Here is a 26601-nt window from a genome sequence, read left to right as displayed (position 1 = left end):
GAGCATATTGAATTATGCCACAAGGACATGATTGTTAAAATCAGGACTGTGGGGAAATGCACAGATCAAATGCTCTGGGGTTTTCAACAGCTAAATTATAAAAAGAGGGAAGAGAGGAGATCTATAGTCTAAAAGAGACTTAAAAGATATTAAGGAAGACTAGCTATAGCATTCTAAGGAGGCACCCAATGAAAGGTACGCTGTTAGACTCTCTCTCTCTCTCTCTCTCTCACACACACACACACACACATACACACACACTTGAGAGAGGTTACTTTTGAGAAATGGAGGAGCTAAGACTGAGGCACATGAAGGGGCATCTAGAGTAGCTGTGAAAGTCCTGTTTCTTTAAGTGGAGCTTTTATAGGACATTCATCTTATAAAATAATAATATAAAAACTGTACATTTTTGTGACTTCTTTAAGTCTGTGTTTTATTTTACAGGTTCTTAAGATCCTTTTGCAAAATGAAGAACATGTAAAGCAACTCAATTTAGCCTCATGCATTCTCTTTTCTTGGTAAATCCATATTTAATCGGATAGTTTGTTTAGACTATGTTCTAGGATTGTGTTTTCATAAACCATTACAACATCAGCAAGCTACAAATGTTGATTGAGCACCTATTGTGTGCAAATGAACTTCTGTTATTGGATCATAAGTTCTGATACCTTCTCCCTTTCATAGTTGACAAGGTACAACAGAAGTTTTCACTGTGGTGTGGAATTTTGCTGTAGTTGACATTTTATTTGTGTGATATTTAATTGTATGAATTTACTGAAGTACTGTGTGTGGGAAGAGGAGAGGCCCAAAAGACACAGCCACCCAGCACAAAACTAAGTGGCCTCTTGCCTTATTTTAGCCACAGCTGGCACAGAGGCCACAATCCAGCAGTCCAGGTGCTGCTTCTGTGAACGGTGACAATGGGACTCAGCTTGTTTTTTGGGAGCTCAGGGAGTCACTATTACGGGACTTCGCTTTTACGACTCATTGTCCTAGCTTCACCACCACACCACACATCTGGATAACTAGTTCCTAGAAATGAGTTTCAGAGAAGTTGAAAGGGGTAAGAAATTCCTAGCAAAACGAAAGTGTGTTTTGAGAACACCCTTTGACCCACCGGAGACCACAAACATCAGGAAGTAGCTTCCTCCTTTTCACCTGATATACCCATTTTCTAAATCTAAAACTTAGCAAGCACATCAGTTTTTGAATTTTATCTGCAAAAGTTGCAAAATTACAAAATTCCTTTATGACCAAAAAAGCTTTTATTCCAATTAAGAGTTATAATGATTGAGTAATTGATTGATAAACAGATACTGGTGGCAGAAACTGTTTTAAGCACATTAAATGCATTCATTTGTGTGCATTCACCACACTCCAAACAAAGTGGTCCCTGTTTTGCAGACACTGGAGCAGAGAAGCAGAGAAGTCAAATAATTTGCCCAATGTCACATAGCTAGCAAATAACATTGCTAGAATTCAAGCCATGCTGTCTGAATCCACAGCCTGTGTTATTAGCCTCAGGTTACTACACTACCCAAGTTCTTAACATCTAGGCAAGCCTTAGAAATGCCGGAGTAGAGAGGACAATAATCTAGTAGTCTACCTGGCTTGTCCAAATTGTGTTTTAGATAGCTCCCTTTGGCAGAAACACAATCAGTCAATGATCAAGTAGCATCTACTCTGTCTCCTTAATAGTTCTTAAAGCTATGAGCTTCTCTCCATCCCCGCGGCCACTGTTGTCATTCAAGCTACCATCATTTCTTGGCGAAATTCTTACAGACACCTCCTGACTTTCCTGCCTCTAGCCCTAATCAAAAGTGAGGATGAGAGGCCAAAACAAAGACAAAAAGGTGCCAAACTAGACAAAGAATGTATATATAGCAATCCCAACAACTTCTAGGAGAAGCGGCAGGAGAGAAGTAAGCAGTTGCAAACCAGGCCTTTAAAAACCTACAGAAAGACAAAAGCACCACCAATATGGAAATATTAAATAAAAATGTGTACTTTCATAAAGTACAGGCTGCCTGGATCTGCCCTCAAGAGACTGTGAGCCACAGGAGCAGCTGTAGACAATCTTTATCTGCTCTCCCTTCTACCTACTCCAGCCTCCCTGGGGCTTGGGTCCCCTGGTCAGAGAAGCTTGGTTGGCTCCCTGTGCTGGCCTTGCTGAGATGTGCCCTGGGCAGGCATTGGGCAGGAAGGAGATTCCTCACATGATTCAGCATAATCCTCCCTTTCTCCCTTCCTAAAGCTGCATACTGCTGAAAGCGCGCTGCAGAAATGCAGACAAAAGGGGGCTCGACATGGGCAAGAAGGGCCCTGCTGCTCGGCATCATCTGGGCCACTGCACACCAGCCTCTCCCAGGGGCCTCCCTGCCCCAGCGTCTCCCAAGAGCCACAGGTAGGTGGACATTGGGGTCAGCTACCCCTGCTGCTTCTGCTACCACACTGCATGAAGGGATAGGGAGGAAAATGCTTTCTTGATTCACTTTTGCTTATGCTTCCTGCTATATTTGCTCTGATTTTTAATATTTAGAGGGATATCAAATGTTCTGATCCCTCCAATAAGTTCTCAAAGATAGCCCCGAAGTAATTCACAGAGATCAAAAAGTAAGCAAGCCTCTAGTTTTTATTGTTGGAGACTTCATCGTGAAAAAAACAAAAACACAAAGCTTTCATCCTAAAAACACTCTTGGCAACAGTGGAGGAGTCTTGGAAGCCTGGGGACAACGGGGGCTCTGAAATAAGAAAATGAAATTGTACACTTATTAGAAATATTTATTCATCAGAAGCATGGTTTCTACTTGAGGAGGGAGAGAGGTTCAGTTTTCCCTTTTAGAAAGAGACATGGAGGAGTGATTTAATAATTTCCACTTTTTAATTCTTCCACCATCATCAGTTTATTTCTTCAAAGGATTTCTTTCCAATCCAAAGACTAATTTTCTAAGGATGCACAGCTACAACATATTCAGAGATGTTTTATGCATTTTTCACTGGATTCTTAAAAATTCCACCCAGATATTCCAGTTTTCATAAGGAAATGCTCTTGGTAGACTTGAGATGTGTGACTCCAACATTCTTCAAATTTTCACCTCCTTATCCTTCTCAGGAAATAGCACTCAATGTGTTGTTTCTCCATCGTCCGAGTTTCCCGAAGGGTTTTTCACCAAACAGGAGCGTGCAGATGGAGGTATCATAATCTACTTCCTGATTATCCTTTACATGTTCATGGCCGTGTCCATCGTCTGTGATGAGTACTTTCTGCCCTCCCTGGAAATCATCAGTGAATGTAAGTGGCCAGAAAACTCCCTTATGACCTTCCAGAAAAATTGTGTCTCACAGACATGGCTACGGTTCTGTCAGTCTCAAATGGTTGCAGAGCACTGACTTCTGTGTCACAGGGTTCTGCTTTCTAAGGAACTAGCCAAATGTGGTTTCTATCAGTAGTTACATGCAGCAGAGAAGCAGAGTTAATACCCAGCAGTTATTATTACACAGCCTATCTACAAAAACTTCCTGTTTGTCTAATACACTGCCTGGCTGGCTGTTATAACAAAGCCTGTTCCAGGCTTTCACATCTATGAACTTGGTGTGTACTACAAATAAATGGATCTCCTAATATTTACTATTTTATACTTAAGAAAACGTTTTTCATTTTTACTCTAAGGCCATTATAACTTCTTAAAAGATAAACAAAGTAAGCCAGGTATGGTGGCACACGCCTGTAATCCCAGGAGCTTGAGAGGTGGATCATGAGTTCAAAGCCAGCCTCAGCAATTGAGAGAGGTGCTAAGCAACTCAGTGACACCCTGTTTCTAATAAATACAAAATAGGACTGGGGATGTGGTTCAGTGCTCGAGTGCCCCTGAGTTCATTTCCTGGTACTAAAAAGAAGTAATTACAGACTACCCTTCCTCCTCTTCCTTTCCCAGCATACTGCCATTAATAAAATGAACTGTTATTTAAGAACCAATAAACAAATCCTGCATCCTATGTTACCTGACCTCAGGCATCAAATAATGTGAATTCAGTTATTAAAAAGTAGATTTCATGGGGCTGGGGTTGCGGCTTAGTGGTAGAGTGCTCGATTAACACATGAGAGGCCCTGGGTTCAATCCTCAGAACAACATAAAAATAAATAAACAAAATAAAGGTCTGTGTACAACTAAAAAATATTTTTTTAAAAAAAGTAGATTTCATTATTGGCTTCTGAAAATAAGATCAGCTAGTCCAAGCCCCTGAGTTCAATTCCTCCAGCAGTATACATTGTCCAGAATTTTGAGTGTAGATATTCATTAGGTACTAGTATCTAAAATCAGGATATCAGTGATGTTTCATACCTTATATAAAATTACCAGCATTTCCCATCTCTGTCTACTGTTTTGTTAGTTTAATATGTTGAGCATGTTTACGTCATAGAAAAGGGATGAGTTTCCTATTCCAAATTCACAGGACTGCACAAAAACAACATCATCATCACAAACACATCAAACACAAACACAAACACACACACACACACACACACACACACGGACACATGTGCATCTGCTCATCCTGCTACATACCATTTCTTTATACAGGGAAAGACTGTAAAATGGTACTACAGTTTACACTGACATCTCTATTTGTTTTTACTTAGATAAATGCAAGAGAAATAGAAATAAAAGGTAAAATCAAATAAAAGGTATATTTCCATTACCCCAAGATCTTCACAATTACTGTTTGGTGTAAAGTATTTCCTTTCAATCTTTTCAATCTTTCTAAACACACACACACACACACACACACACAGAGAGAGAGAGAGAGAGAGAGAGAGAGAGAGAGAGAGAGAAAGTTTGGGGTCTTTTCTTCACATGATATTTCAAAAACATGATTTTCAATGGTAGCATTACAGTCCATGATTTCTATGAATGATGTGAGCACCAAACGTGGTTTTTACTTATTGTAGACACCCAGTAGAAATTTATCATTGTAAAACTATTAATCTCTTTGAAGACTTTGATTTGTTATAAATTTCCTTTTATTTTAAACAATGTTATGCCTATACTTATATAAATTCTCTGAATTCTCTAATCATTTTCTGATTAGGAGGCAGAGCTCTACATAGTTTAAGATTTCTGATCTATATTGTCAAAATGTATTCCACAAAAGGTGTGCCTATTTAAGCCTTCATAATGCATAACATACATTCCAGAAAACAATGAATATCATTTTTAATATCTTTGTCAATTAAGCTAAAATTTTACCTTATAAAATTTATATTTGTGAGGTGAATATTTTATATATTTACTGACATTCATGATCTCGCTTTTGTGGGGGTTTTGCCCATGTTCTATTAGAGAAGAGTATTTGTCTTTTTCTTATTGATATTTCAAGAAAAAAAAAATATATATACATATATACATTACACACATATATAAATTTTTTCTAATACAATTTTACATCAGATGATTTTTTCATGGTTTGTTGTTTCCTTTTATATTTTGTGTGTTTTATAAATATTTTAAATTTGTATATATCTTTTATGATTCTTTTTTGGTTTTATACTTAGATCTTTTTAATCCTAGTTTCCAAAAATTGTCATATTTTCTTTTTCTTATAGTTTTTTCCTATTTATTTCTTCCACTAAAAACTTCTCTTGCTATAGAATATAAGTGTGAGTGTATGTATATGTGTGCTGAGTATGCATATACTTTTCTATAATCCCAACTCATTTCTAATAACCTATTTGTTTATTCTTGTATCAGTACAACACATTAGATATTTTTTAAAGTAAAAATTTTAAATGTTAATCATACACAACTCAGGAATTTAAATTTCAGTGTATTATATGAATTCTAAACAATGACTACACTCAACAATGACAGAACTGAATGAACAAATCCATTAAGAATTTTATTTATAAAATTTGATTTAGAAGTAGTAAAATTGAAAAAAAAAACTTTTCTAATCCTGCAGAAGAAACTACTACATTGAAACATAGCTATGTCTTCAAATAATCTTCATTAAATTATTTGTCTATAAAATGATTTTCACCATACCACATGTGAATTACTATGAAGCACAAATAGCAAATATGCATTTCTCAAGCAAATCACTGCATAAAATATAGTAGCTATTATGAATGTGTGATTGATGGATACCCATGCCACTTCCAAATCTTCTTTAGCCAATAAGAATTGACCCTGGTTTTTGAATACCTAAAATTCTAGGAACAAAATGAAATAGAAATAGTGCTAGCTCAATTAATTTTTAAATGCCTATACATTAATTCTGTCATTTCTCTTTCCAAGGTCTAGCATGGCCTCATTAAAATTATGACATCAGCAATAACAAACATTACCTCAAAAAAAAAAAAAAACAAACATTACCTCTACAATTTGTTTACATCCATAGAAACTCACTTCAGAATTCTACAAATATGTCTCATTTCCCCATAGTTCCTTGACGAGAGTCATAATAGTTTCATTCATTTTGTCACCTAATAATTATTAATCTTCAATACAGTTTACTGAAGAGTTCCCCAATTTACTGGAGTGTTATTAGTCTTTTATGTATTATGATACAATTACAGAAGACCTAACATGTTGTGTACGCATATATATGTGAACAGATTATGGTTTCCCTTAGCCTTCACAAAAATCTTACAAAATAAGAAATAGTACATTGATTTTACTAATGAGCTAAGCAAGGCTAAAAGGATGGGTAATTTCTCAAGACACACAGCCAATATGCAGCAGAGCCCTCATCTCTCTAGTGTCAAAACTCAAGCATGAGCTCAACTGCTATGTGATATAATTTTACACATCCTTGTTTGAGATTAGCCTCTGTAAAATAGTTGTTTCAGAAGACCTGTTCTATTTGAACAACCTAACAAGGGATTTTCTTCCCAAGGGCACTGATAGTTTTGACAAAAACATATATCAAATAAACATTGTAACTACAGAGGAAGTACATTACAAAATAAAGAGAATACACTGAATTATTTACAGGAATCAGTTTAGACTTTTGGCAACTTGAACAGGGTTGTAAATTAGGTTCCTAGGCCTAAATATTTTGCCCAAAATGCACATGAGATCTTAGTACTGTGAAACCTAATCATTATATATGATGCAATAATTTCCTGTGGGAGTACATATTCTCAGTTTCAATCAATAATAAAATGGAAGAATTAACAGGCTCCCATCCCACTCAGCCTTATCACCACCTCATTACTCTCTCCTCAACCACCACAATGGCTCATTTTGTCAGCAGTTAAGTAGGATCTTTCAGCAAGGCCAGACTAGAAGAGGATCAGCACTGGAATCTCCATGAGCTGAAAACAGTGGAGGGCAGAAGTTCTTGCTGACACCCTAGCAGGGCCCCAGCTTAGTCACACAAGTGCTCTATCCTTCTTCACTGCTAACTAGTTGTCTGTCAATTTCTCTTTGCACTGCTGCCACAGGGGCTTCCAGCAAGAATTTTTTCCTTCTCCTTATTCTATTAATAATCAAAAAAAAAAAATCACACCACCTCTCCTTCACACTCCAACCGTGGTATAGCAGGCGCACATCTCTGCTAGGCAGACTATTTTCCATCATCTTAATTGTGTGAAACCATTATAACAAAATGCTATTGTTTACAATACCCTTTTCTTCCAATTCTGTTTTCTGTTGCTGCTTTTTTTTTTTTTCCATTTAGGTTCTGTACAAAAGAAAGCTAATGGTGATTCTTTAAACGCAGAGGGCAAAAGTGAAATTAATCCATATTATATAGGGAAAAAATATATCACACTCGAGTTGTTCACACCATTTTATCTTTGGAGAAAAGACTAATAGCTTCTGTGGTTAGAAATAAGATTTGGGGAAAGGAGGTAAAAGATACAATCAGAAAGGAACTTTATAGAAGACCAAGATAGAGCCAAGGGAGATAGAGGTAGGCAATGGAGTAAGGAAAAACCCTAAGGGGATCGTCCTCATTCCTACCAATTGTGCTCCTCTAGACTCTTAGTCAGTGGATACTGTAAGGAACCAGATAGCCAGAGAGTACACTAAGGATTCCAAATAACAAGGATGAAAAGGTTATTCACATGAGCCTGACTTCTGAAAACTTTGTCTAAGATTCTCATACTTGGTTTGTGAAGGTGGTCATATTATCTTGTAGTCAGTCATCTGTGGTACTGATGGCATGGCATTTTTCATATACTTTCTAAATCTTTGCGATGATGTGCTTGCTGAATCACCTGTGATAATGTGGAGAATCTTTGGAGAGCTGGAGGGGACACACCGTCATGTGCTCTAGTAGTGTATTACTCTATGAAATGCCTGAAAGTGCCTAACAGGGTTCAAATCCTAGCTCTGTGATCTTGGGTAAGTGCCTAACTTCTCACTGCCTCAGTTATGCCAGCTATGAAAAAGGTAATTATGGTTCTTAGTTCCTAGAGCTTTGTGCCAAGTACATGAGGAAATACAAGTAAATTGCTTATACATGTTACCAGCGTAGAAGAAAACATCACTGAATGTTCACCATCATGTAAGAACAAGACTACAAAGGCTAAAAAGCTTTCTCCAGGAGAGATGAAAATAGAGAAGGTAAATGATCAAGGTCAATATGAATATGTTTGGAACAAATACCAAATCCATTGTGAATCTGCAAAAGTTTGAAAACCCAGTTTAAGACACATGAAAGCAAGTACTATTTCACAAAGTAAGAAGTAAGCTTATAAAGCCCTTTATTCTATCTAATAATTCATGTGGTCACTTAACACTACATCTTAAATATCTCTGGAATATTCTGTTTAAAGTTACTTTCATTTCTCTTGCATTAGTATCCATATCATTTTATTCCATTTTTAGCAAACTTTAATTGTTCAAAAAGTGATACTTTAAATTATATTTAAGTAGAAACTAATATATATTTAAAATATAAACTGCATTAACTTAAAGCTCAAATAGAACTGCTATGTATCATTCTCTGTAAAATGTTCATTTTTAGAAACACTTAAGTTCAGTACAAAGAACAACATCCTTTTGATAGGTAATGGGTGGCCCAAAGGTACTGAATAAGGATTTGGGGCTGCTTTTTAAATTTTTTTTTTTAAGACATCTCTACAGAAAACTCTGAAAATCCTTTAAGATTAGTCACTTGACACAGCCCAAAATAAGTGAGTTATAAAAGTTTTCTTTTTAAATGTTTCACTAAAATGCTATTCAATTGGAAATTCTAATCTTTCTACCATGCTGATAACTTTTAATTATAACATGTTTTAAGTGAAAATTATTTTAATAAGATTTGAGGAAAACATACTTAAATATTTACTTTTTTATTAAAAATATTTTCACTCCCTGTGCTTTGACTAATGTGTGCCTTTGTGTTTTACTGTGTGTTTCAAAAACAGGCAATAAGAAAGAAATATAAGTTTCAATTCCAGGTAGAATTGATTCTAAATTGATAAAGTTGAGAGTCAAATAATTCTATGGGTATGGCATTTGGATAGCCTACAGTTTCAGGGGATTGTTTGATTCTTAATCCTCCTGATATTTACAGAGGCAAAAGCTTTCCCACAGAACAAAGATTCTAATAGTGCTTCTTCAATGCTACATGGGCACTCAGCATCCTAAGAGCATTTCATTCTCTTTGTTGTTCTTTTTTCTCTGATCTATATAGTAGTCCCTTTGCACTGCATCTGAATCTATACAAGGAGTATGGATCTAAGTGCTAAGTAGTCAGGTATATTACCAAAATATTCAGAGCTAGTAATAATAATGATAATAGTTATGTATTAATCATTATGCTATATATTAATCATGTTGCCAAAAAATAAAAATAAAAGCATTTTAGTGTCAAAAAGATCAAGTTTTCAGTGACAACTGGAGACAAAGTGTATTCTGGGTGCTTTATATGATTGAGCAAAAGCAGAAGTGGGATAGGTATGAATCCATTGTAATGTTATAGCTGTTGGATTGTGGGTAGGAGGGCCTTCTTTTTCAGTGGACTCATCTTTAAAAGCATTATATGGTGTTTCAGAATTCCTTCCTGCATAGCTCACATAAAATATGACGTGATAAATATGTTAATCAAATTATTTTATTTATTGTTAAAAATGCCAGAGATATAGGGTGTGCATATATTTGTATATGTACACACATAGTTATATATTATTGAGAAGCCAAGTATTTGTACCAATGATCTTACAAAAAAAGATCCAAAGAAATATACTTGAAATTAATTTCAAAACCAGTTCTGCCAATCATTAAAAAATCTGTTTCGTTGTCACACTTTATTTGGACCCTAAATAGAATTATTCAGCATAACTATACATCAAGGTCACTGGAGTTGAATGACTTGTGTTTTCAATATTCTAATTCATTTAAAGAGCATGAACATTTGCAGACTTTTTAAAATTGTGCCAGAAGACACCAAATTGTGTGTAGTCTATGATTATATCAAAATGTGTAATATAAAAAGGACTAGAAATACATTATAGCAGTATTTAAAATACAATGGTTAATAGTATAAATGACCCTTCCTCCATTTTTACTGTTCATTTTTCAAATTATCAATAATGTAAGATTAGATTTTTTAATCATAAATGGAATTTAATTAGCAATAAACAACAGAAGGCATAGTTTTAAGGCATAGAATTCATATTCTACATTTTGAGCAAAGATTGAAAAAAATTAGACAATCACCTAAAGATTGTGTAATACAACCTTCTAGTTTTACAGATGGCAAAATATGAGGCTTGTCTAAATGACTTAACTAAAATCTCATATCAAATCACTGGCAAGGCCAGAATTTACATCTTCATTTTAGTTTAATATTTTTTCTACTATATCATATAGAAAGATATTTTCAAAAACTGTTATAAACTTTCCAATACAGCATTACAGAACAGAACACACCTAAGAGAATGTCTGATGAATTTTAAGAATCAGCCCATTACCATGAAGTTGTACCTTATATAAACATCATGTCGGTAACTAAATCTATACAGAAAACTATATATACTATATCTTAAAGGAAATGGGATTATTCTTTTTACATTAAAAGAAGGGGAAGAAAAGAGAATAATAGTCATGGAGGGAAAAAACAGAACAATTTATACTTAATAATAAACTATAGCAGAGAAAAATGCTATCCAAAGGTCGAGGAAGACAAAGCCAATCTATTCTAAAGTTCAAAGGTATAAACCATTTTACAAAATATTCTTAGAACCTTAAGATATAATTTGTTAAAATATCTTTGAAGTTTTATTCATCCATCTATACAGAACCTTTCCTTTCATAATTCAATTAGAGCCTAGTGAAGAGAAACAATCTTTATTCTTACTGCCTTTTGAGCCTGAAAATGTTCTAAAGGGTCACCTATTTTCCTGTCTTGCAATGACCCAATAGATCACCTTTTCTCTCTTGAAATTGAATTTTTCTAATGAAGCACTTTTCAGCTAGCATTAAACAAAGATTAGCCAGTCTTTAACTGCACCAACTTTGGACTATTACTTCAAAATAAAATATCTTATTTCTCAATTTCATCCACAAATTATCTAGCCTTGAATTGATGTGGGAAGACAATTCACGATTATAACCAGTAACACTAAATTTATAAATTCTCTGGAATATGCTAGAAAACTTCCAAAGTATTCCTGACTCCTGTTTTCCCCCTAGAAAAGAATGAATAGAGGCAATTATGGAACCCAAGATACAAAATAGGAAAAAAATAATAGTTCAATCACCCACTAGGTTATAATTGGCCTGCCTAAGCACAATTCTTACATTAGATTTCTGTGGCGAAATAAAAATAACATACGACTTAGAATCAATAGGCTCAGGGTTTACGCCCTATCTCCCTACATTTAAGATCCTTACTATCCATGTGACTTTTTGCTTATTTTTAATGGTACCAAAAATTGAAACCAGGGCTTCCCACTTGCTAGACAAGCACCCTGCCACTGAGCTACATCCCCAGTGCTTTTTAAAAAATATATATTTTTTAGTTGTTGATGGTCCTTTATTCTTTATTTATTTATACGTGGTTCTGAGAATCGAACCCAGTGTCTCACATATGCTAGGCAAGGGGTCTACCACAGGGCCACAACCCAAGTCCTCATTCCCAGTGCTTTAAAAAATTTGAGACAGTGTCTTGCTAAATTACCCATGCAAGCCTCAAACTTGCAGTACTCTTGCCTCAACCTCCCAAATAGTTGGGATTACAAGACTGCACCACCCCGTCCAACTGTCCCTGACTGATTTACTTTCCTTCCAGGACCCTTTTGAAATCAAGGGTCCTCAGCTCCAAGCATTTCTTATAATTTATTTTTTCACTCTTTAAAACACACACATCCATACCTATTTTTGTATTTGAAGCTGAGACATAACTTAATTTCTTTCCTTTAATTCATACATTTTCATATGTTTAGTAAAAACTGATCTCAGATTTTCAGTAGAAACTGTAAGATGCACACAACCACCAAAATGCACTCAACCACCAAACTGTCATTGAACAATCTGTTATGGTTTGGTTCTAAAAATGTACACTGAAGAACTCATGTGTTAGGCAATGCAGCAATGTTCAGAGGTGAAAAGATTGAATTATAGCCAGGCGTAGTGGTGCATGCCTGTAATCCTAGCAGCTTGGGAGGCTGAGGCAGGAGGATAGAGTTCAATGCCAGCCTCAGCAAAAGCATGGTGCTAAGCAACCCAGTGAGACCCTGTCTCTACATTTAAAAAAAAAAAAATGAATTACAAGAGCTGTAACCTCATCAGTGAATTAATTCATTTGATTATAAATCTGAATGGGCTACTGTGTGGTGGTAACTAGGCAGGTAAGGTATGGCTACAGGAAGTAGGTCACTGTGGGCATGGCCTTGTTCCTGGCTCTTCTCTTCTCTCCTACTCTCCTCCCTCCTCCTCCTTCTTCTCCCCCACAACCCCTCCCTGCCTTCTCTCCCCATTTTTCCTGGCTGCCATAAGCTGAGCAGCTTTTCTCTGCCATGCCTTTCCACCATGTTCCATCTCACCTCAGGCTCAGAAGAATAGAATCAGCTGACCCCGAGCTGATCTTCTGAAACCAGGAGTATGAAATAAATTTTCCCCCTAGAAGTTGTTCTTGTCAGGTATTTTGGTCATAACAAAAAGCTAACACACAAATATAATAGCCAACAGACCATCTAGAATGCTGTAACCTCCTTTGACACGTCATTCAGGCTTGCTCTCTCTCTCCATTTCTCTTTGTCTTTCTCCCTAATTCACACACACAATCTTTTGCAGTGCTAGGAAGTAGACCCAGGGCCTCATGCCTTCTAGGCAATTGATCTACCCTGGACATGTTTGTCTGTAAAATGAAAATTCCACCACTCACATCTAAAGATAGTTGACAATATGGATGAGAATGAATCATATACCATACATAAGATTTTACTTCCAAAAAAGAAAAAGAAATTAATCACAAAGCAATCTCTGTCTTTTTATCCTGTTTTAAAATTTTATGGCCAGTTGGTCATACTACACATCAAAGAATTGTAATAACAATGTATGCATTTGTATGTGTGATATACACATACTGATTAGAGAGATTATACACATATAAGATAAACACGGTCATCCCCTCAGTATCCACGGACAATTGGTTTTAGGATCCCTCCGATAACAAAATCTGAGGATACTCAAGCCCCTTATATAAGATAAAATAGTACAGTATTTACATATAACTTATATACATTTTTCTGAGTACTTTAGAAATCACTTATAATACCTAATACAAAATAGTTATTACAGTATATTTATTATTTAGGGAATATTGACCAAAAAATCCCGCCACAGATGCAGTTTTTCTTTGACTGTGTCTGTTCCACAGATGGTTGGTTGAATGTGGATATAAACCTATGGAAATGAAGGGTCAACTGTATATAGGCATTATATATGGCTGACAAGTATATAATCACCCTACTAGTAAAATAAATGCTATGAAATGTAAAATATACTACATAAATAATTACTTCCCTCCCTTTATTAGTAACTACAGTTAAATGTTTACCAAGTAACATAGTCAAAGGCAAAAATAGTGAAGGTCTAGATTAGATAATTCCAACTATCCTGAAAGAGCCTTTCACAATGTAAGTTTATCAGATGATGAAACAGCTCAGACTAAAACTGTGTGAGCCTCTGAAACCAAATAATCCCAAGAAATAAAATTTAAGAATGGAGCTGGTATCATCAGCAGGTAGTATATGCATGACTTTCCACAGATTTCACAATAAAAGTCTACACTCAGATCCACAAGGCCTTACATGTTCTACCAGTTACCTTCACTCTCACCACTTGTTCTCTCTTCAAACTCTTCCTTCCAGACACTGATCTGTTTTGAACACATAGGATAGATTCAACCTTAGAACCTTTGAAGCTACTTACTCTGCCTAGCATACTCTATCATGGCATGTAAGTGGCTAGCTTCCTCACTTCAAAATCTTTTAACTTCTTAGTTCAATCTTTCTTGGAGTTACCCAATTTAATTTTCAATCCTTCCTCAATGACACTGGCTAGTTTTCAGCTTACCCTGTCTTTACTCCTTGCTACTTATCCCTAAAAGAATACATACGTAGCTTGTCTTGTTTCTCTCCCCTAGTATTAAAACTTCATGAGAGCAGGGACATTTGTTTTGTTCAATGCCATATTCCTACCACATAAAAAAGCATCTGGCACAATAGGTACCTGGCAAATGTAACAAATTAACAACAGCCAAGTGATTACTTATTGCTGCTTAAGAAATCACCCTAATACTAATGGCTTAAATCATTTTTACTGCCCCTCAGTTCTGGGAGTTTACTGGGCTCAGCTAGGTGGTTCTTCTCAGGGTCTCTCATGCAATTCCAGTTGGGTCTGGAATCATCTGGAAAGCTCACATCTGGTGCTTAGGCTGGGAAGATAACAAATTGGGGATGAAACCTCTATTTTTATATGGACTCTTCATGAGGTCACTCCAGTGTATGAATTCAAGGACTTATGTGGAGGCTTAGGGCTGTAAAGTAAATCTCATGAGGACACTGAGGAAATTTTATCACATCTAATGTCCAAGCCTCAAATATTATGGCTCTGCCATGGCTATTCCGTATTAGTCAAAGCAGTCATAAAGGCACATTCAGGTTCAACAGGACATACTTTAACTTTCTTGCTTTTTTTTTTTAAATGGTAAAGTTTCTAGAAAAGCATGTGGAGTGGAAATTTATAGTTTTGTTTTGTTTTTTTATACATTTCAATCTACCACACCAAGAAACAAACAAAAAAGAATCTATACAGTTAAAAGTTAATGTCTAGCAAAGAAGTAAAGAAATGACGTGGACCTGTGAGCAGGTAACAGGTGATAGGGACTGAACTAAGCACACCAGAATCTGAGCTCCAGGAAAACTTAACTGTCAATAACTACAGGTTTAATAAACAAAAGTTAACATCATCAAGAGTCACCAACAAGAATTTACAAGAGTAAAAAATCTGAATTCTAGTTTTGACACCAACTTTGTAACCTAGGAAGATAATTTACAGCTAGCACTGACTAGTTTTTAGTTTTATCTATAAAGCATTATCCTAGCATTCCCAAAGCAAAGGAGGCATGTTTCTTCATTATGGCTTTCTCTTTTTTCTTACCACAGTAAGACCAAAAATGGCTTTAACTCTTCTTCTGTCAATTGTTAATACACTTACATGCTTTTAGGTTTGGAAGATACACATAAAATTTCCAAATGATAAGTATTTTCCTATATTGCTAAAAGTTTTAACAAGTATTTTTCAAATCAATACACTATACTTAAACTGTATTAAATCTTATTTGTTGGGCTTTTAGTTAACTAATATCCTCTCATTTATAATTAGACAATGTTAATATTGCAAATTTGCGAACAAGCTCAACTAAGCTTCATTTACAGATCTTAACAACTACTAATGTCTTTGATCTTCTTTCAAGTTTGATCTTTTCAAGCTGATTTAAAAAAAAAAAAAATCTTATGGTCAGGCATGGCACACATCTATAATCCTAGCAACTTGGGAAGCTAAGGCAGGAGGATCCCAAGTTTTAAGTCAGCATGAGCAATTTAGCAGGACCATGTTTAAAAACAAAAAACTAAAAAAGGTTAGAGGTGTTTGGCTATAGTGTACCCTTGGTTCAATTCCTGGTACCACCCAGTCTTGTTGCTGCTACTCACCTACAGGCTTTTAGCTAGAAAGGAGTCTTTTCTGGATTGGAAATGAGCCCAAACCTGAGTAGCAATACATTTCCTCCTAATAATCTCCCAATCTTCTTTCTTCTATAGAATTAATGTATTCATAAAAAATGCACAACACTGGATCCTTCTATTTTATAACGTGAATATAGATAATTTATAACCTGCAGCTTAAATCAATATTAGTCTTATGTGAAGCTACAGTTTAAGGCTCTTTCATTTGTCACTTTACCAGGCATAATAATAATTTCATTTATCTTCAGCCCTTGGATTGTCTCAGGATGTTGCAGGCGCAACTTTCATGGCAGCGGGTAGCTCAGCTCCTGAATTAGTTACTGCTTTCCTAGGTAAATATTGCTCCTAAGACTTTTTGCTAACTCAGCATTTTATTCCTTTTAAGTTAACACTAACGTACACAATCTTGTTCGTAGGTGTATTTATCACAAAGGGTGATATTGGCATTAGTACCATTCTTGGATCTGCAATTTATAATCTCCTTGGCATCTGTGCAGCCTGTGGCTTGCTATCTAATGTGGTATGTAAGAAAACTTTATTCAATAAAATTGTCTTGACAAGTTCTAAAACCAAGTTTATTGTATAGGATGAACAACAAGGCAATAGTAATGCATTCAATCAAATTTATTAATCAGTAGAAAAACATTTATTCAATTTAGTTAACCCACAAATAGCTCTTGCTCAAATTTATGAAAGTCAGTGTAGGTTTAGAAACAATTTTTCTTTAAAATTCCTTTCTCTCTAAGCAATATGCAAAAGGTAACAATATTTTACTACAAATAAACAAACAGCTTTAGTTTTATAAAACTAAGCATTATAATTGAATTACTTACACCATAATGGAAACAGTAAATCAAACTATCATTTTACAGGTTTCAACGCTATCATGTTGGCCCCTTTTCAGAGACTGTGCAGCATATGCAATTAGTGTAGCAGCAGTTTTTGGCATAATATTTGACAACCAAGTTTACTGGTAAGCTTGAAATAATTGTTACTCTTAAGTAAAACATAATTACAAAGAGAACTTCATGAAATCTGATGCTTCAGTAATATTTTTTTAGAAATGTCATGTCAGTCACTTCTCATTTATCTGCTACTTCTACACTATTTTCCAGTGAGTCTCTGGGCTAATTTCCTCATCACAACTGCTGATGGGTTCTCCTCACTATTTTGCAACTTCTTTTTGGTCACATCATAACCTCCCTGTTTCACTCACTAGTCACTGAAGACCACCACTCTTTGTTCTCCCATTGGCTGAAGACCACCACTCTTTGTTCTCCCATTGGCTGATGTTCATCAATCACCTCAAGTTTTGTTGTCTGAAAAAAGCCCCAACTTTTGGCTTTTTCTTCTACTAGGTTATTGCTTTAGTAAGAATTGGTAGTGGTCACAACAGATTGGAGGAAGATGATAGAGAAAGTAAAAATTTCTGTATTCCTTCAAATTTCTCTCCAATGTTCATTTAGCCTTCTTCCTTCAAGAACCAACAATGTTTAGGTGTCAATATTAAAAATTATTTGTTTCCCTATAATCTCTCTATGCCTAACTGGTACAAGAAAATGGGGGGAAAAGTGACTTACTGGACAGCTATAAACTTTTTCAAATAAGCACAGGCATCTACTGGGTATTTATTATTATCTAGGCATCATAAAAGAAATGTAAAACACATGGCCACACATGTACATAGTGTAACTCCCAGAAAGCACAAGAAAAAATACAAAACAAGGTTAATGGTACTCCTCTGGAGTACTCAATTTAGCAGCAGTACATGATATCTGCTATCAAGAAACTTAAAAATCTAATAGGGAAGAGAATTTCCAAGTTAACCATCCTGATATCTGTCGCTCTCCCAAAGACAGCTAGTATAATAACATCCTCTGGAATTCAGCAGTTTTCTTCAAAGGAAAGGGACTGTGAAACTATCCAAGCTAAGGAATATTCCCTCTTTTAGGGATACCAGGAACTCTGTTCCTTCAGTGGTAGCAAAGAGATTCACTGTCTACGAAATAATAAAAAGTAAATGCAAGGTTCAAGTGTGATGGCATTAGTAATTACAGTTAAGCAGGAAACAGTACTTATTTTTAGAGACTATATTTTCTTGTGAGTATAAGCCAAATTCACCCCCTGCCCCCCCAAAATTTCTGCATAACAAATTGAAAAGCCCCAGCCAAAGTTCCTATGCCAGAAAATTTAATTTGGGACATTTCAAATAAATTAACAAATGTTATATTCTTTTACAGTTACTATATATTTGAGGGAAACATACTGTCAATGAACTGAGGTGGAAAATGCTCAGTATTCGTTAGTTTTATTCTAAAACTCTCCAGTGATAATTTTCAAGGCACTTTTTACGCCTAACATTTGGAAGGAATCTACAAATGTAGAAAATGGATTTATACTCCTTTTTAAATACAGAAAAGTATCAAGAATTTTATCCATGAATTTATAACATTCTAACCAAGTTTGGGGAAAATCTACAAAAATATATCTAGTATCTGTGATTATTCTTATGCTGCTTTTGTTAGAAAATTATCAAAAGATACTGACCAAAAGTTATTAGCTCTAAAATGACTTCTTTTAATTTAAAAGCACAAATTTCTCCTCTTTAATTTATAGGTATGAAGGAACTTTACTACTTTTGATATATGGATTATATGTTTTGGTCCTGTGTTTCGACATTAAAATTAACCAATATATTATAAAGAAATGCAGTCGCTGTACTTGTCTTGCCAACGCTCTAGAAGAGAGAAGTGAACAACAGACACTGATGGAATGGGAAGATGAGGGCCAATTGTTCATTCATCGGCAATCAAGAACTGATAGTGGAATATTTCATGAAGATTCTGGTTATTCCCAGCTTTCTATAAGTTTACATGGTCTTAGTCAGGTTTCTGAAGGTAATAACTACATTCTGCTCACTAGTAAATCTTTCCACTAGAAAAATCTAAGAATTTCATTTTAATTTAGCAAGTATTATGTACTTGTTATATAAAAGACATTGGAGATTCAGAGAATATGAAAAGAAAGTCCCAGCCTTAGGGAGTTTCCATTATTAAATAACAATCTCTCCACCAAAAAAGCTATAACATGAAGGAATAAATACCACAAGGAGATAAAAAATAACCACGGTTCATAAATTGGACAGACTGTATAAAATTCAGTGAAGCTAGATAGGAAATTAACGCAAAGTATAAAAGCATTTAAACTGCTTGTTGGACAAGTAAGATTTTTTAACTCAATGACTTGATGTTATAACCAGAATTAATAACTACTAAAACCTTTATTACATAAGTGATATAGAGATAAGTAAAGTATATTCTATGAACTGAGGCCAAGAAAACAACATTAGTAAAAGGCCTGATTGAGTACTAACATAAATGGAGCCCAGTCAGTAAATGCACAGTAAGGAAGCAGAGGAAAGGTGAGTAGAAACGTATGGGGTAGGATGAAGAATGGAGTAGGACGAGTTTTACATGCTAGTGTAATCACTGTACCTTGGGAGGTTTGTGAGGTGGGAAATTATTAGAAATGTACTTTAGTAATATTATCCTGAAATAATATTCACAGAAAAACTGGTATCTGAGATATGAGACAGGGAGATCTTTGAGAGGTTATTATAACATCCTGACATGCTTAATAGATGCCTACATAGAGGACGATGAAGATGAAAGGTAATAAATGTGAGACAATGTAAAGGAATTTTAAGATTTAGCAACAAGGGCCAAAAAAAGGAACAAAGACAATTCCAAGATTTTTATCTTGACTGAGATCACTCTTTCAAAAAAAAGGGCAATTCAGAAAAAAGGGCTGGTTTGGAAGAGGGGAAAAACCATTGAGGTTTAAATGTGTCATGTGAAGCACAGTTAGCAAAACATTAAGGTTGGAGGGAAAATACACACACACACACACACACACACACACACACACGTTTTGCTTACAGTTAAAATCAGCTATGGCCACAAATTCAAGATACTGTTTAAAAAGGGGTTGTACAAAACAGATTGTAATTTTAATTAAGTGATTAAAGGGCCTATTCTAACATTTAAAAAAATACAATGTGACTTCTTCCCCTTTTTACAAAAATTAGTTTCTAGTCTTCAAGGTACAAGAAATATACACCTCTAACTTAAAGTTTTATAACAAGAAACTCAAAAGAACAAGTCCAGATTCTTTTATTACATTGAAATTATATCTAATAATACCTAATGCCATATTGGTTGAAGCTTGGTAAACATTTTGAAGTTGTTTTACTAGCATTAGTTTTAATGCAGTTTGCCCCAATGAGTACATTATTTTGTAAATGCCATACAAATTTTAAACAATTCCAAAGTGAAATTCTCATTTTTATCCAATATATTGTTATCCTTACCCTCCACTAACTTAAAACAAACTGACAAAAAGAACATAGTCAAATGTTAAAAGTTACACTGTAGATTATTTACTAGCTCCTTCTCTCTCTCTCGCCCATATCTCTCTCTCTCTCTCTCTCTCTCTCTCTCTCTCTCTCTCTCTCTCTCTTCCCTTTCTAAGGTTCTTCCTAGGAACTGTGGTCAAGTCCAAATTTAATAAAATAAGTTACAAAATGGGCCCAAAAACCAATTTAAAATAAGAATTAGAATATACAACTCAATAAGATTATTCTATAATTATTTTATACTCCCTAAGTAAGCATTATCATAAGGCAGGCCAGAAGCAAGATCAATATTAGAAAGAGAGGCAAATGAAATAGCAGGGATAGAAGCCAGTTAATCCCCCAAAAAATGTCCCTGAGGACAATCCTTAATATAGACAATCAAGAGATGTCCAATTCCCCCTTCATAAACATTGTTTCTGACATATTTAGCAAATGGTCCAGGAAATTTTGATGGATTTAAGGCCTTAAATCAAGAAATGCTGAGTATCACATCTTACACTGTCTGCCCTCAACTTTCAATTAGTTTCTTTTTGCCAGCAATATCAGTAATGAGGTATTCAAATGTTTTAAATAGCCTTTTAGAAACTGATACAGCTAATTTATTTCAATATTGCTTTCTAAATGGGCATTTCCAATGTAATTGGCCATTTGAGAAAACTCAAAATTGTTTAATTTTTCCACAACAGATCCACCAAGTGTTTTCAACATGCCTGAAGCAGACTTAAAAAGAATTTTTTGGGTATTATCCCTTCCTATTACTACATTACTTTTTCTAACAACACCAGACTGCAGAAGAAAGTTTTGGAAAAACTACTTTGTCATAACCTTTTTCATGTCTGCACTATGGATATCTGCATTTACATATATCCTGGTATGGATGGTCACAATAACTGGTATGTATCTTAAGTATAACAGCACAAGAAAATAATTTCATGTAAAAACAAATTACATAGGTTCACTTCAAGTAGTATAGGAAGCACACTTCTTTTTCGGCAAGACTAATATTAGTGCTATTTACAGAGAGATTAAATATTAATACAACAACAAGATCATTCAGGTTTTGTGAGTTCCAGCTTATGTATTAATTATATTCTTACTACTATATAGCTTGGGGTATAGTCCAAGAAATTATCTTATAAATGAAACCAAATTCACAAGATATCTATTATGCTAATAATTAAATCACATTACAAGGAATTCACAATAAAATATATTGAATTCTATTCCATAATGAAAAATAGAATAAAGAGCCACTGTTTTGAGAAAATGATGAGTGCTATTTAACTAGATTACATTTCATTTTGCTTTTAAAAATAAAGTGACAGAAAAGAGTATAAAATAAAGTTTCATTTTAGGTTTCTACTATTTCCATGGTTAAGATTTAACTATTACTGCTCAGAAATAATCTGCTCTAGTTCCCAAATAAAGAACTGAATATAAACAGACAAAATATTAGAAATTTCTCTTAAAAAAAAAAAAAAAGAAAGAAAGAAAGAAAGAAAAAAGAAAAGTTAACCTGAATTGACTGATAGGAAAGGTAAACAAACTATTGCCTGTTTGCCAAAATCACCCAGCCTATTTTTATTAGTAAAATTTTACTGAAAGCATTCAGGCCCATTCTTTACATGTCATCTATAACTGCTTTTACACTACACTGGTGGAAATGAATAACTGCAACAGAAAACATATAGCCTGATAGTTTCAATAATTACTATCTGGCTCTTCCACCCCCAAAATTTGCTGACCCTGACTTTTCCAAATTAATAGACTTCTTAAAATAGTATGTTAGGAAAAAGCAGAATATTTCTTTTTCTTTTTTTAATGAAGAAAATGAAAAAGTCCAAATATCTTACATATTAAATCTATCCAAATTTTCTCAGTCAGAACATATTTGATAATAGAAAAACAGGAAAAAAGCAAAACCAAGTAAGAGATCACAGAACAGCCCAAGATTATAAATAACAGTGTTATTTATGTACATCTGAACCCAAGCAACACTAATAACAAAAATTAACAACCAATTCCAATACCAAGAAAATGAACATGCAAGAAATAGACTACTTTATAATTAAGTTATTTTAACTAGCATTATTGGGGGGGGAGGAAATACAGAAAAAATATTCTAAACTGTGTTTTCAGTTGGTTACATGTCCCTTTCTGTTTTTCATTTTAACTACCCTTTGGTTCTGTTACCCAGAACGAGCACATTCCTGAAAAAATGTTAAGCTGACATCAAATATAATGAAATTATTAATGAGTTGGGACTATATGTTAGACTCAAAAACAAAAAGTTTTTGTTTTCTTCTAAGATTGTTGGACTTTCCAAAAGAAAACACCAAATTAAGGTATATGTTTAAAGTAGGACTTTTAAAATACATACATGTTTACTCATTTGTAGCTCAAATTGAGAGTTGGCTTAACTCACTATGTTAAGAAAATATTTTTTAAAAAAAGAAAATGATCAGTCTCATTAGCATATATTAAGTAAACAACAACCCCAATAACAGTGAGCATCTACAACTTCTATAAAAATACCAAATGGGGAACGAACATTTCTCATTGGTAAAATTGCGGCTGCTAAATATCTTTACAAATGTCATTAAAAATCTGTACTACCTGGGTTACCCAAATTACCAACCCAATTCAAATATTTTGCTAGCTAAAAACTAAGTAATTACACATTGATTCAGAAATCTAAACATGCCTATTTTGTTTCTGAACAAAGAGGAAATATCTGAAATATCTAAGAGAGTGGTTAGTTCATCTGTAAGATTTATAACTTATAATATCTATGGTGTCTTACAGGGGAAACACTAGAAATTCCAGACACAGTAATGGGCCTTACTCTATTAGCAGCAGGAACAAGCATACCAGATACAGTTGCAAGTGTGCTGGTTGCAAGAAAAGGTAAGACCTGGAAACTGCAGTGCCCTTTCTTTAAGCTTAGCTAAATACACTTGAGTCAAGGTAATGTGAAAAATATTTATTTCTTCAGTAACATACTTTTGAAGAAAAAAAAAATTGACTCAAGGGACAAGTTTATTATATCACAGCAAATTAATTTCATTCAATCTAATTCCCCAAATGACTTAACTGAATTGTGCATTAAATGGTAATTAACTAAATTAAAATGAAAAGCAACGAGTAAGCTACATATCTTATTGAAAATGGTTTAATAAATAAAGATAATCATTATTAAATAAATGTTAAACTTAAATACTAACCCAAGAAAAATTTAAAAATACAAATTCAATAAGACTTGCTCTAACAATTTTCCAAAACTACCAACAACAAAAAAGTATCCAGTGTTTTTTTCTTATGAAGATTATTAATAAAACAGTATTATATGCACATTTTAACAACATGCTTTTCTTTTGCAGGTAAAGGAGACATGGCTATGTCTAACATTGTAGGATCCAATGTGTTTGATATGCTATGCCTAGGTGTTCCCTGGCTTATTAAAACTGCTTTTATAAGTGAGTCAGCTCCTGTTGAAGTAAACAGCAAAGGACTCACTTACATAACCATTTCTCTTAACATTTCCATTATTTTTCTTTTTTTAGCAGTTCACTTTAATGGTTGGAAATTAGACAGAAGGTTGGGAGCTGTCTGCCTGTTATTATACATTGGGCTTGCTTCATTATCAGTTCTATATGAACTTGGAATTATTGGAAATAATAAAATAAGGGGCTGTGGAGATTGATTATTCTTAATAGTGTTAATGTGGAAAATGTGAATGGTGGGGGTGGTAGAGAAGGAAAAACCCATTTCTTCATTTAAGTCAAATAAAAACATCCTAAATTTCAGAATCTAAAACTTACTTAATAGTAATTCTTTATCACCACAGAAAAGCAATTTAAAACCAACCAAAATCACATCCTAATTTGTCTGAGCCCTTTCTTTTCATGAACAAATACATATTATAAAACACAAGTTATGAAAAAACCATTTATCATTTACCTTACAATAAGTTGATAAAGGCTGGGGAAACTAGAACAAACACTACTATGTCATACTGAAAACAACAAGAAAATGGCTTATTTCATTAAAAACAGTATAACCATTCATTTAAACTGAATGACCAGACTTGCTGTCTTTAGGAAACCCAAACTTGAGATTAACAAAAATCACAGTATATTTTTAACATTATACTGTTAAAAGCTGGTGGGAATTTTAAAAGTTCATTTTTACAGCTTTTGTAAGCATACAGTATTACTAAAAAAATTACTTTTACTAGTAGAGTCAGCAAAACAGATGAAGGAATGTTCCAACCGTGGTTTGAAATTATGCATTACGATCCAAGCGAACATCAATTTCTCTACCACTGATTTTTATGCCATTCATTATTCTGCAGGCTTTTTCAGCTGATTCTGGGGAGTCAAATCTGACCGTTCCACAACCTTTTGACTTTCCATTCTCCATTTTTATTTCTGCAAACATTACATGACCTGTAAAAGAAAAGTTACAGAATTACTAGTCAGTTTAAATGGGTTCCATTTTACTATACATATTTGAAATTCCTAATAGCCAATGAAGTAATGAGTAACGTGGCTTAAAACATTAATGTTATAAAAACAATAAAACATGAGATTATTTTGTATTATGAATACAATTCATAAAGAAATTATCATAATATTTTATATTATGAATACAATTCATATAGAGTAATGAACATATGTATACTAATGTACATATATATTTTATATTATGAATACAATTCATATAGAGTAATGAACATATGTATACTAATGTACATATATATTAATATATATAAAGTTGGAATTGAGATAAATTTCCTTAGGACTTAATATGTTTTATTTGTATTAAATTCCTAGCTTCTAGTATTAATTTTATAGTAATAAAGACTAGTTAGCTTGAAATATTAACTCACCATGACCCCAAACATATATTTAATCAAAATTATCTTTAGAATAGAGTTTCTCACTGTCCAGTATCCCTAATCATCCTTCTCTTTATCTTCACTTTGCTTCTTCATCTCTTGGAAATAAGAGTGAATGCTGAAAATCTAATTTCTATCAGGCCACAAAAAGCCCCACCAAATCTGTTCTTTTACAGCAATACCAAAGCCATCTATTCACTAACACAGTTTGGACTCAAAAATCTTAAGTATGGCATCATATGTGTTATGGAAGCAGTTATGAAAGAGAACACTGATTCAAATTAACAAAGGTAAAAACAATGATGTTAATAACACAAAGAAGAAAGAACCTCAGAGCAGTTTCTCAAAATATAAGAAAAATCAGACATTTCACAATTGTTCCTTACACAGTTAATATGACTGCTAATTCTAAAAAGTGACATTTGAGTACAATATTAGAGTTGTAGCTCAGCATTAGAGTGCTTCCCTAGCACCCGTGGGGCAGTGGGTGATCATTAGTACCATATAAAGACAAAAACATAAAGGTGCTGTGTCCATCTACAACTGAAAATATTTTTTTAAGTGGCATTTGAAATAAATTCATATCCTTTATCCAAATACAAAGCAAACATGAAATCTGTAATTGAAACCAGAATACTGAATTATTAATAACTATACATAAATAAAAAATGTAAAGTAAGACTATATTGAGGCAAACTTGGGAGTCATGATGACCCAATCCAAACAGGTCTTAAATTTAGGATGTGACTACAATAATATTTCCCTCCTCTCAAGATGCATATGTCAAAACAAATCAAACTAGGGGACTTCAAATATTATACCTGGTAGGTCAGAATGAGTTAATTTTAATCTGGCAAAAAAACATACAGCCAGATAAATTTAGCTCTAAAAAGGGGCAAAAATTAAAGAAGAGTAAAGGGTTTTTTTTGTTTTTGTTTTTTAAAAAAAGGCCTGTCAAACACTTGCATGATCCCTTTTTAGATGAGAGAATCAATTTTTAATCTTAATACATGGTTAAGACTATTTTCTTGTTGAAATCTTGATCTGAATTATCTCCTATCTGTAGCATCCTGAATTACT

General features: G+C 34.0%; 2 protein-coding genes across 7 annotated transcripts in view; one reads left to right on the top strand and one right to left on the bottom strand.

Annotated features, from left to right (window-relative positions):
- The first annotated feature begins 2121 nt into the window (after nt 1-2121).
- On the top strand, nt 2122-24437 carry Slc24a5 (solute carrier family 24 member 5). 3 transcript variants are annotated; one of them, XM_005316531.4, is made up of 9 exons: nt 2123-2404; nt 3113-3292; nt 16456-16539; nt 16624-16727; nt 17080-17180; nt 18824-19104; nt 21308-21514; nt 23427-23528; nt 24002-24437. In XM_005316531.4, the coding sequence occupies exons 1-9, from the start codon at nt 2284-2286 to the stop codon at nt 24322-24324; spliced, it is 1503 nt and encodes a 500-aa protein (XP_005316588.1). In that variant the 5' UTR covers nt 2123-2283; the 3' UTR covers nt 24325-24437. The 3 variants fall into 3 exon arrangements, with proteins under 3 accessions (XP_077905774.1, XP_077905773.1, XP_005316588.1); XM_078049648.1 differs by lacking the exon at nt 3113-3292 and having other exon boundaries at nt 2122-2404; XM_078049647.1 differs by lacking the exon at nt 16456-16539 and having other exon boundaries at nt 2122-2404.
- The window catches only part of Myef2 (myelin expression factor 2), a 40158-nt gene continuing 33919 nt past the window's right edge, over nt 20363-26601 (bottom strand). For all 4 annotated transcript variants that reach the window (XM_078049652.1, XM_078049651.1, XM_078049650.1 and 1 more), the window contains one exon: nt 20363-25069. In XM_078049652.1, coding sequence (XP_077905778.1) covers nt 24906-25069 — 164 coding nt within the window. In that variant the 3' untranslated portion in view covers nt 20363-24905. The remainder of the gene's footprint in view (nt 25070-26601) is intronic.

Source organism: Ictidomys tridecemlineatus, chromosome 5 (genome assembly GCF_052094955.1).
Source record: "Ictidomys tridecemlineatus isolate mIctTri1 chromosome 5, mIctTri1.hap1, whole genome shotgun sequence".
In the NCBI taxonomy this organism is placed as follows: domain Eukaryota; kingdom Metazoa; phylum Chordata; class Mammalia; order Rodentia; family Sciuridae; genus Ictidomys; species Ictidomys tridecemlineatus.
This window is presented reverse-complemented; position numbering and strand designations above follow the sequence as displayed.

What these genes read in the sequence shown, in the direction of transcription:
- Slc24a5 (XM_005316531.4), top strand. Translation starts at nt 2,284, where the DNA reads ATGCAGACAAAAGGGGGCTCGACATGGGCAAGAAGGGCCCTGCTGCTC. An exon ending in GTGGCTTGCTATCTAATGTG is followed by an intron (nt 16,728 to 17,079) that starts GTATGTAAGAAA and finishes ATCATTTTACAG; the next exon opens with GTTTCAACGCTATCATGTTG. An exon ending in ATGGATGGTCACAATAACTG is followed by an intron (nt 21,515 to 23,426) that starts GTATGTATCTTA and finishes GGTGTCTTACAG; the next exon opens with GGGAAACACTAGAAATTCCA.